This window comes from Sinohyriopsis cumingii, chromosome 5, assembly GCF_028554795.1.
Source record: "Sinohyriopsis cumingii isolate HCF-2022 chromosome 5, ASM2855479v2, whole genome shotgun sequence".
Lineage (NCBI taxonomy): Eukaryota > Metazoa > Mollusca > Bivalvia > Unionida > Unionidae > Sinohyriopsis > Sinohyriopsis cumingii.
Genome location: NC_142965.1, coordinates 21,428,292 through 21,440,653, shown reverse-complemented (window position 1 = coordinate 21,440,653; position 12,362 = coordinate 21,428,292). Strand labels below are relative to the sequence as shown.

At 37.0% G+C, this 12,362-nt stretch overlaps 1 protein-coding gene across 1 annotated transcript in view; it reads right to left on the bottom strand.

The window, feature by feature from the left end:
• Positions 1-12,362, bottom strand: part of LOC149798759 (neurotrypsin-like) — a 77,298-nt gene that overhangs the window by 32,629 nt on the left and 32,307 nt on the right. Inside the window, exon 4 of the mRNA XM_089957288.1 lies at positions 9,008-9,171. Within this exon, the coding sequence (XP_089813414.1) occupies positions 9,008-9,171 (164 nt within the window). The remainder of the gene's footprint in view (positions 1-9,007; positions 9,172-12,362) is intronic.

Here is a 12,362-nt window from a genome sequence, read left to right as displayed (position 1 = left end):
TCTCACAAATGTTTGGCTGGGAAGCTTTGCTACTCTTTATTTAATAGACCTGAAACGGTAACGTGTTGGAGCATCAATCTGTTCCGAGCTAGTAAATAGACGGACCATCTCGGGTCAGTACCACGACGTTGCCCATCTTCTAAATCTCTATTTGCGTATAGCTACCTAACAAATTGTCTCCGAGTATTTGTTGGAAATCATTTTCTGAGTAATCGTGACATAAATTTATAAAATCAAATCAGCTGATTTGAAACAAATTACACGTTTGATTTTATTATTTATTGCTGCAATGACTAAAGGAAGTCGTGTTACTCATTCAAGTGACTGCTCGAAAGTACTAACACTTTGGGTCTAAGATAGATTTTCACTCTAGAGTCTAATACCTTGCAAGGAGATTGGTCTGCACTCCGCGATCTCATTATTAATTCCTGAGCTTACTGATCCCTGAATAACCTTTCCACAAGTGTGCGACTAAATACTTCCGCAATAGCTTGGTCACGATGAATATTGATACATCTGACAAGAACTGGCAAACGGTTTTTTGTCAACAGCGCAGCAACAGATCCAATAAAGTCTTTACCAGGATCCATCTGTGATAATCGTGGCCATGCTTGTCCTCCTCAACATACATTATTTTTATTGCATCGGATGAACTTGCAGAATAATTTGACGATAACTGCTCAGCTTCTTAGTATCTTCTTGCAGCACTGACAATGGTTAACGCTTACTTGCATGTACAGAAACGACTTTTTTGTTTCCTAACTTGTCGATCAGTGACATATGATGATGTGGAAGAAGTAAGAGATCAGCTTGGTGAACCTCATTTGTATACTGGAAATGAAACCACCAGCGTAAAACGTTTCTTGGTACTAGTAAGCAAATTTGCCACAACACCTGCTGGTTAGTGGTGCTCGGGCAACCTCATGAGTTACCTTTACCGCACTTGCTAACTTTTCCACAGCATCGTCACCTTCTCAATACCCACGCGGACTGTAGTATATATTTTATAATGTCGAGCTTTTGCATCTAAATTTTGTGCATCAATATATTTTTGCTTTTAATAGCCACCATGGGTGACTTTACTGACTGGACTTTCTCCATCTCCCAACTAAATCTTTGCCTACATATCGCACTTGATCATTGATATAGTTATTCGTTCTCTGGTACCTGCACCCTCCATTGCATTCAAGTCACGAACTCGATCAACGTCGACACATCGACGCACACTGATATACGTGGATGCATTATAAACAACGACCGTAACATGCGACATGAACATGATTTACGTGTACCTCACCCAGCTTTTAGTTCTTTGTTAGAAACAAATCGTATATCAAGCCTAGTAATCTCAGCTCTTGCTGAATATGATTTTACGATGGCTGTATGGGATTGCGCATTAAGCTGCTGATCAATCGTGATATGAGGTTTTCAAGAACTAGAAGAGGGTATTAAGCGACAAGGCATTCATGAGTAACAAGGCGGAATTGACTTCGTCGTCCACCGTCGATTTCGTTTCCACGTTCGTGGAAGCACCTAACATTGGCGATTTGGGTGCAAGTGAAAATAACCTTGTCATGTTCGATGATATGATGCCTGAAAATTAAATCAATATAGCAATAATATTTGTACAGGGTCGACACAAAGACATTGATATGATCTATTTGACTCTTGAGATACACACATATGCTTACAGTGATCCTTGAGATAACGGATCAATCAGTTTAATTTCTATTTTGCCGTCATTCTTTATATTCGTGTTGTTGTTGAAAGTCTTTTACATTTGTTTGGACTGTTCAGTGAAAACTGAAAGCGCTTATCATTTTGGCTATAATATTATTCTGAAACTGTTGTAAATTTTTCGAAATAGTTCCGGTCAACGCCATCTTGACAGCGTCGCGAATTTTGGCCGACAAGTATATTTGCGGTTTCGAAATTTATACAGAACCTTTCATTTTATCAGGATTATTCTCGATTTACTTCATACTGTTGTAAATTTCTCTCACATTTATCATTTATTACTTTGAAAATTAAATTATTTGTCATTAATGAGGCGGCATCGATTTGTCAAGCTTACTCACGTCATATAATGGACAGAAAAACATTGCGCATTTATGAGTGAACTTGTTGAATACATCAATGCAGTAAAGTACGACACAGACGATAAATTCTGAGGACGTTTTATTCGAAATATATGCTGCGATGCAACAGCCTATGGTATTAAACCCAGAGCGTTACATCGAAGATTACGATCTCGCATATAGACCGGAATTTAATCTGACTTTTCTGCACCTGTTATTGTTGGTGAATCGCTCATGCTCTAAACTGCATTGGCATTGTTGCAAGTTAACTACAGCTGGCCTAATATCTGATCCCGGCCGTTTGGTGGTGTTGACGCGTGCAACTCGTTTGTGTTTTCAGCACACTCTGTTGCCATCTGGGATATTGTTGAACTTCTTCCGGTCTGTACAACATAAAATCGATTAATGAAGAAATTCGACCAAGAATATAATGGTTTACCTACACAGACTCTAATATAGCTATAAGTGTACATGAGTCCACTCACATCTATCATCTCGATCGAGTCATAGCTTTATCAGGTTAGTATTAAACGGTCGTCAACAAGATCACGTTTAGGATGGCCTAACGACATTCTCGATGAAAACAAGTTTTACGAAATAGGTAACATATCGCGCCCGGCATTGTCAGAATTACTTTAAAGATACACATAAATGTAACATGTGGTGCCATCAGTGGCAGTTATATAAGCGGAGTTTCCACAAGTTTGGTTGTTCAGGGTTACATACTGTTTGGGTTTTCACCAACTGTGGAATCAGATGATTTGATTTTAATTACGCCTGACATATACTAGTTTTACCTTTGTGGATCAAGTCGGCCACATTGTAGATCTGTGCGGTAAAACGTTCATGATACAACTGTACATTACAGATCGACATGATATTTAAAATAATCAAAGTTGCACGTGAACGTATACTACAAGAGGCTAACGGGAGAAAACTCATTTATACGACATATTATGGAATTAACCTCGGTGACGATACTCGTGAATTGTTCACAGTCGCACCAAAACCGCAATCATCGCACCCTGTACCTATCGCTAGACAAGATGCAGTGCGTGTCGTTCATAGCATCAAACATTGTTGCACGGGCTATTTAAAAATGTGAGATTGCTAACGTTTCAGTCAATTAGAGATTTACCACAAGGAGTAGTGACGCAAGCGCCAACAAAAAATTGGTTACGCTATCATCAATATAAGAGATGCCGGCTGCAGTTGGTAAAGTTAGTACTAGGGTGACTGTCAGATTAAATGATTGCATATTTGACAATGGGGACTGGACAAAAATCAATATTGTATTCACAATGGCAACATTCAAAGTTAGACCTGATCACGCATGTGACATTGCCGCGCCTGGGTTGGTGAATTGAAGCAAATATTACTCATAACTGGCTGTAGTCGCTGATCGTAATTTAGAATTGCAAGTGCAGGACACGTATAGGTTTTGTCTTCCATATGAAGCTTTTTTCTAGAAATTGAGTAAAAACTCATACAGAACGACGATGTCAATTACGGTGCCGATGCTCAAGTGGGATGTCAGCTATGGTGTCATGGAGTAGTTCTACAGCATACGTTATTCCATGGAAAGGAAATCGAATAAATTCTTGACTACGTCGATTCTTTGAATCGATAGATAACGATTTCACAATATTAGATTGTCCAACAATGATATTTATCAAAGATAGAACTATTAATTCAGAAGATATACCCTATCAATTTCATCGAACTGAACTGGATTCTTTTACGGATCCACAACCTGCTGGTATTGATGCCAAACCTGGTGCCGCCGATCCTATGATGTATAGGGCCTGCTAGACTATTAACCTTGGATTTGCACAGCGTCGATCACAACACATTTGAAACTTATTGAAGTTTTCTGGAACAAATACCTTCAGTCACATACTTGAGTTTTGTAGAGATGTTCGCAAGGTTAATTTTGGAGCTGAACACACAGTCACATTATTCCGTACTCTCCAATTTGACGTACAGGAGATGTTGCTGGTAAAGTTGAGCTGTCATCACGAAGATTGTGGATGCCTGTGCTAACCCCTTCACTGACTATCGAATCAGGTTTGTTGTCGTGTTTTCAAATCTGGAACCGCTTCAACGCTGTCGTTTCTCTTACTTACTATAGATGCGCACCGTCTAGGTAATAGTGTGGGACAGTTTACATATGAAATGCATGCCGCAATGGTCTTACCGCACCAAAACATGTATTCGTGGCGTTAATCTTATTGAGAGAGATTACAGTCTGACCCATAAGAACATGCTATTTGATAACTTCGGAGTAACCAATATTTCTTTGCTGATAAACAGTCATCAGGAAGAAATATGCTTGTCTCTACAGATGCTGATCTGATAAGTCAAACCGCCAAATCTTTTTGATACTGATGGATGATTGTTATTATTATGACACTTTTTCATTACAATCTGCCTCGTTGCTTCATGCAGATCTTTCAGGAATACACCTGGGTACAGTTTATGCACGTATAGGTATTTGGTAACAGCCATATCTAGCGCGAAATTCAAAATCTGCACGAGACATAGGGTAGTGCTATTCACTTGGATTTACAAGTCGTCAGAAAAAGGATTTAATTGCAAAATATAAGTGTATAAAATGCACACCGATATGATAGTGTATGTAAATATTTGCATCATTTAATGAATAATCGATATCAGCCCATAAACCTTCAGAGAATATCAATGCAGGCGTGGGGCTGATTTATCAGCCTATGCACTAGCTAATGAACCGCACATGCGTATCACAATCTTGGGTCGTATATGGATCGTTATCAAGACGTTGTCACTGGCTTGTAAATTTCCCAAGAGAACTTCATGACATTATACCCGATTTATTACGTTTCGTCGGAACAACTAGAATTATTCAAACTGTCCGCTGTTAATATGTGCTTACATGCATACGTATTCGCGGCTGGTACTGCTGGTTGCCATTGGAATGCTATGATAGTTTCTGTCAAAACTCTTGTTGGAGGGTGAGAGTGGTCGAATTACTGTCCTTGATGCGCCTGTGAAAAATTCGTATAGTGCGAATATTTTCAAATTCATAACTGAACCTGTTATGACTTTAAGTAACAATGCCAAATCAAAACAAAAACTGCAGTGGAAAAGAAAAAGGCGCTATAATAGTAAATCTGGGGCCACACTGAGATTCTCTTCTACAACATTAACTGGATTTGTCATAGTATGGTTGACTCAAACACAACTCGATCCGATAATAGCTAAAACAATAACAAACCAGATGTATTAATGTTATATAACTCAGCGTAACATAATTGCAAAACGCCAGTGAAATATTTCCATTCCTTGCAGCGATTCAGGCGTTGTTAGAAACAGCGGCTCCAGCGATTGCAAAACCGACGGCGTTAGAATCTGTCAGAACTGTATCTGGGAGGATGAGGATAAAGGCGGTTGGCGGTCGCTACGAATATAAAATGAAACGGTCTGCGATTACCAGACACAGGCCGCCGAATATCATTCGTTTTGTTTTTGGTGATAACAGCTTTGAGCTTGCTATTTTCGAAGTTCGACCTGCTAAACTGCAGCCAACTAATGTGCACATTCAAGGTATTGTTGTCTAGTTAAAAGGCGCTGTTGCAAAGAACCAGTGTGAAATCACTGAAAACGAGGGAATCGGAGACTCTGGCGTGTCAGTTGCGTTTATCAAAGGCCATGTTTATACTGCCAGTGACGAGATGAAGCAATATGTGGATGAACACATATCACCAATGTGATATCACCAATACTCGTAGTCAGTTGATTTACCGGTGTTACAACTCTATGTTTATAAATTAAGCAACATAAATAAACAAAATCAAAAGGTTTTGTAATATCTAAGATGTAACTGAATTATCAAAGTTATAAGATGACAATGTAAGAGGAACCTCCAGTATTATGAACTGAATCCAAAATAATCCTGAAAAGTTATATTCAAGTCCATAAGAATCAAATGTTTCGAATGAAATTCAGATCATCGTATATACATATCATAATGGCATTGTGCAGAATTCGTTTGATAATTCAATATAGTACCAGATGAATGTTCTAGTCTAATAAACACGTTTTGATTCCAATGAATAATCTTAACAAAGGTCCCCTCACAAGGTATATAAACTCAATAAGAAACAAAAATAGGAAATATGAATAGATCTAAAATAGAAATGCATCGATTGCTTTATTTACTCATTATATAGAATGTCAAGAGTATGTTACGACTAATTGTCGCACTTTACGACGCGTGACAGATTTTATTACTCAATCTAATATTTGAAAACACCTATTAATGTGACCTAACCCAATCAATTGGAAATGGTCTAATTCTTCTGAGAACCCACCTGACCGATCTGACAAATGGATAAACCTCAAACTCGTAAACATGTATTATTATTAATATTATTATTAATGATCGTCAACAACTAGTTATAGATCCTTTGTAATCTACTCTCTTAATATCTAACAATATAATTTGATACCCTTGTACTAACAATTAACTATCTTAGATCGTGATTATGATCATTACAATTTATAGTCGTGAATAAAAAGTAAACATACTTTAGATTCAGTCACGTACCAAACGTTACAAGATATAGATATAGAACACAACCTTCGGAAAGAAAATAACGATTGATGCAATAAAGTTTTTTTCCAAATTAACAGAACATACAAATGATGCTAATATAATAATGCATAATAATGGAAGATGTTTTATAACTAACAAAAAAATATACACAAATCAATCCAATACAGAATCTCTATACACTTGTAAGTGCATTTGCGATCAGGTTATCTCAACCATTGAAGTGACCAATGTCGATATTTGTATTCTTGCAATATCAAACTCCACTTCAAAAGCACTGATTTTTATGTTTCATTTTTTGATGAAAGTAAGGGGATTGTGATCACTGAATACAAAAATCGGAGAAAGAGCTTGTTAGTAAACACCTCAGTGTGTTTTTGGATCTAAAATTAAAGCTAAACAATCCTACTTGACTGCGGAATAATGTCTTTGTTACATATTTCTTGTTTTTAGGAAAAAGCATACTGGATTATACACACGACCTTTACCTTCTTAAATTATTACGCCACCAACCCCAACATGGCTTGCATCAACATTCATCATAAACAATTGCTTGAATAATTTAGCTGAAAGAACATGTGTACTTTTAAGTATAGCCTTTATTTTAGTGAACACCTCCTGAAGTTTGTCAGACAAATAAAACATGGTTTTCTTATTTAACAAATTGTTGAGGGGGTTCAGCAATTATGAAAAACGTTCTGCACAATTTATGATAATTCCTGCCAAACCTGAAGAACACTTCAGGTACTTTATCATGATAGGCATAGGGAATTTAGAGAAAGCCCATGCCTCAGTTTTATCATGACTGTGTCCCACAATATGTCCTAAAAATGTAATACAAATTTGGCAAAAATATTTTGCTTGAACTAATTGTCAAATTTGCCTCACACAGTCCAACGAAGAATTTCCAGATATTTTAATGGATGATCATTCCATCTGTCACTGTTTATAATGACGTCATCGATGTATGCATCACTTCCATCTATACCAGATATTATCATGTTCATTAAGCGCTGGAATGTAGTGGGAGAATTGTACAAACCAAATTGCATTACTTTAGAAGGGTCATTCTGGGTTGCAAATACCAAAATTGTTTGCTCCATCCGTTTGAGGAATCTTCAAGAATCCTTTTAAGAGTTCCAAGTTGGTGACATATTTTGCATTCCTAACTTGTCAATACAATGATCAATTCGTCGAATCAGAAATTAACATATTTTGGCACTGTCCCCTTTTATGTAGTCAGTGTACGTACTCAAAGCATTATCTAGTTTAGGCACTAGAATGCACGGTGAACTCCAGTTACCATTTTCATTGTTCAATAAAATCATCCTCCAACCAATATTCAAATTCCGAAACAAAAGAGATTTAATTTTCAAAAACAAAGTTCTTTGAAATATTTTAGATAAATCCTTATCCCGTACACGAACCATCCATTTTCTTTCTCCACTCTATGGTCTTAAACTGAGTACTAGAAAAGAGTGAAAACAAACAGTTTTGTAAAATTGAACAAATCATTTATTTACCTAGAATGCAAAGTGCAAATTGAAAAAGATCTTACAGAATTAAATCCCAAATAGTCAAATCGTTCTCACCAGTCTTAATGAATAAGGTTATACTTAGATGACAGTTGTATTAGAACTATGATCAAGTTGAATGCGTTGATGTGCCTGTAATCTTGAATGTACTAATGTTCAAGTAGAATGAAATGTGATGACGAAATAACAATCGTTTAATTAATGGCTATGATATAATCCAAGATATCCTCGTCTTAATTCGGTATAATTCAAATTCATGTTTATATACAATAATATTATTTAAGATCACTTTGTAATTCCAGTGAATAATAACTTGAATAAATAATTTCATCCAAAACCAAAGATTGAACACAACAATAAGACTGATTTATACTTTATATGTTATCGCAGGAATGAGTAATTTTTCAGGTAAACAAGATTATAAAACCCTCTACTTGACCAAGGTCACAATAAGCATTCTCTGGAAATACTATGACTTAATGGAAATGTCCATTCTAGAACAGTCCAAGTTGTTTGCAACATAAAGTATGTTGCTGTAATTATAATAAGGATGTGACAAGCATCAGGTAGGCTATGTATTTTTATGGGGAATACAAATGCTCTACAACCAGACCCAAATAAATATGTTTACTTCTGCGGATAGTGATCATACTATTTTCCCAATGTATTAAAAAAAGAAAATCTTTATTCAGGTACAATATGAACTTGATTTTGACAAAGTCTGTTATAAATACACTTTACATAGTATTTAATAATGAAAAAAAACTAACCAATACAAACTAAATATGTATAGCTTAACTCACCACAACGAACCCCAAGTTCCTGAGCCTCAATGCAGCTCCATGATCCCCATCCGTGGTGTGAACAGTCATAAATCGATTGCTCAGTACCGGAACAGAAAACGTCGTATAACCAAGGTATTCTCCTAGGAAAGTAACGTTCTGCGTATGCCACGGCGTACCTATTGCTACAAAAAAAAATCAATCAGCATACAGATAAGTTTAAACCAACTTATCGATTTATGCAGTGCTAAAGTAATAACATGGCTTTCAGTGGTCTCGGACAGGTCAACAGTATTCAATTTGTTAATCACTGCAAACACTAAATTTTATTAAAATTAAAGCCAAAAATTATGCGAAGGTACCTTTATTCAATATCAAGAAATTATATGTGAAAGAAATTGTAGTTGAATTTCAGAGAGAGTTACCAGAATCTGTATAGTTTTAACCTTGGGATTTAAAAAAAATGATCTCTGTTTACTCACTTATGCACGCATAATGCGCCGGGAGTGGGAACCCGCGTACCTAGTATTATATGGTAGGGGATCTTACCACGATCATAAAACTTAGAAGCTATTTTTCTAAGTATCGACACATACGGATGAGTGTTGTGAGAAAGCCGTCAACTTCACGGAAGCAATCGTCAGCTGATGCACGTGAAATATTGTATTTTATTTATAATTGCTATCATTCAGAGGTGTTGAAATTGTTTAATATCTGAAATGTTACCGAATTTGTTAGATCTATTACAAAAGGTCAGACCAAACCAACATCACGAAATGCTGTGGGAAACAATATAATCTGTTCCATGTGAGATATTGTACGCAGACAAGTTTAAATTATAGTTATTTTTTAAGTATTAAATTACAATCCAGTGCGTCTATTCTTGTCGGGGATGTGGCAATTATAATAATAGTCTCGTACAGTCGTAGGTATGAAAACTTTCAAAGTAAATGTGCTCGCAATCCTAGTTAATATCATTATAAATTAAATGTGTTGCGTGCATTAAACGGTTCAGTCTCAGTCAAGGACAGTACAGTTTTCCAAGGTAAAACTACTCACAGGTTCTGGATCAATGGTCTGCGTGATCTCTTTATACATACATATACATATATATATATATATATATATATATATATATATATATATATATATATATATATATATATATATATATATATCACAGGTTCCAAAGTGTAGAATGTGCGGAATGAATTTCATAGTCTTAACTGTGCTGAGGTAACAATAATATCGGATGTGCTGATGTACCAATATATTTCTCTGTACTGATGTACCAATAGTTTTAAAAAATAACAATGTTTCATCCTGAGGGGTCATTCTAGCCTCGTTTCACAGTGTCGATGTAACACGTGAGGCAGCATTTACCGGTTATAAGTACTATCTCAATGCCGTAGAGAACGGAAGGTAGGGATTGCCTTCCATGGTGGGATAGTTCCTCGCATCGCAATTGACAAAGCTGGGCAGTCCCCAAACACTAAGGTGTTGTCCAGCCACAGTTCGCCAGCTTCAGTGGGTGCTTGAAACTTAGAGTCTATATTCGACGATCGAATTAAAACTGGAATGTCAGACCAACGACATCTTTCAACAGTTCAAAGAGTCACAAAAACTGCCTTGATCAATGTTGAAATGGAAAGACTAAAGGTTAAGATTTGCAACCCTCCATGCACCATCGTCGCATCAACTTTATCGCTTAGAGAAAATACAATCACACTAGTCTGGCAAGGTCTAAGCCCAGAAGAAACAGTATAGTACAGATCTGGCTTCGCAGTCAACATTTCACTCTTGGTTATGATATGCACTCGTCCTCCGCAACAAATTACCAGTTTTATAACAAACTCAAATCCACCGTTAACTGAGTCCCCAGACATGAACATCTTTACCTTTTAGGAAATTTTAACGCAGGAGTTGGTGTTGATCATGATTATTAACCCACTTGTTTAGGACATTTGGAAAATGAAAGACAAGGTACAGAGACTATTTGAACTTTGCTCTTACATTGAATTCAGCATCACAAGCATGAACTTAAAGACAAAGCCTCAACTTAAGGCATCATGGAGACATCCCAGATGTGGCCACTGGTACCAACTGGATCTGATGCTTAGCAGGAGCACCAGCTTCAAGAGCATCTTCATCACTCGCAGCTACCATAGCGATGACTGCGACTTGAACAATGTTTTGGTACTCAACAAAGTCAGACTTAAACCATGGAATTCAAACTGATCCATACCCAGAGGAATACACCACATTAACGTTAGCATTAGAACTAACCAAGAGAAGTCGCGGCTGTGGACTGACGTCCGCCAACAAGTTCTCCGCGCCATCATTGCTAGTAGGAGTGCTCAGAAGAAAAGGAAGACAATGAAGAAGGCAATTTGCAGTAAAAACCTTTAAGTTTTTGGCAAAACACAAAGTAATACCAATAACTGGTTCGAATCAAACTCTAGTGAAGTGATCCCTGTCACTGAGGCCAAAGGTTTCGCCCTTGCCAACTGCAGGATTCCACCAAATTAGAAACCTTTACAGGCAATGAAAGCTGTCAGAAAGAAGGAACTAAAGAATATAAGAGGCAGTGATAACAACTAGTGGCTGCAGCTATGTAAGAACATCCAAATATCAGCAGATACAGGAAACACCATATGCAAGCGATCACGAAGGCAATAGGTCCATTTTAAAAAGTCAACCTTCTAAAATCAGTTACAAGAAAGATCATTATTGATCGCAACAAGTAAATATAGCAGTTTATAGAACACTACTCAGAGCTTGTACTTTCGGTACAATATTGTCTGTGATGTAGCACCCAACATCTTTGCCTATCGTGGACGTATTTGACGATGAGTTAACAGTTCATGAGCTCAGCATGGCTATATAGCATAGGAAATAGAATGTCCCCCGGAAAAAGATTGCATGATACAAGAAACCCTCAAATCTGGAGTACCTATCATATACAAACTCCTCCACGATCTCCTTTGTTTACGCTGGAAAGAGGGTGAAGGACCACAAAATATGAGATACCTTTACATTGTTAATCTCTACATCAAAACGGCGATCGCGCCATCTGTCTACTTTGTAATGTAGGCATGGTATTTGTTCGAATTATCATGAACAGACTAGAACCCTTAGCGGATCGATTGTACTCTTAATCACTGTGCGGTTTCATATCAGAATGGTTTACCATCGACATGATTTTAAGATTTTGTTGCTTAAATAACTGAAGAAAATTGCAGGGAACATAGAAAGCCACACATTACAGCCTTCATTGACCTGACAAATGTTTCTGACCTTGTTAACGGAAGCGGGTTGTTCAAGCTGCCAATAGAAGATTTAAATGACCCTTAAGCTGGTCAGTATGATCCAGCCT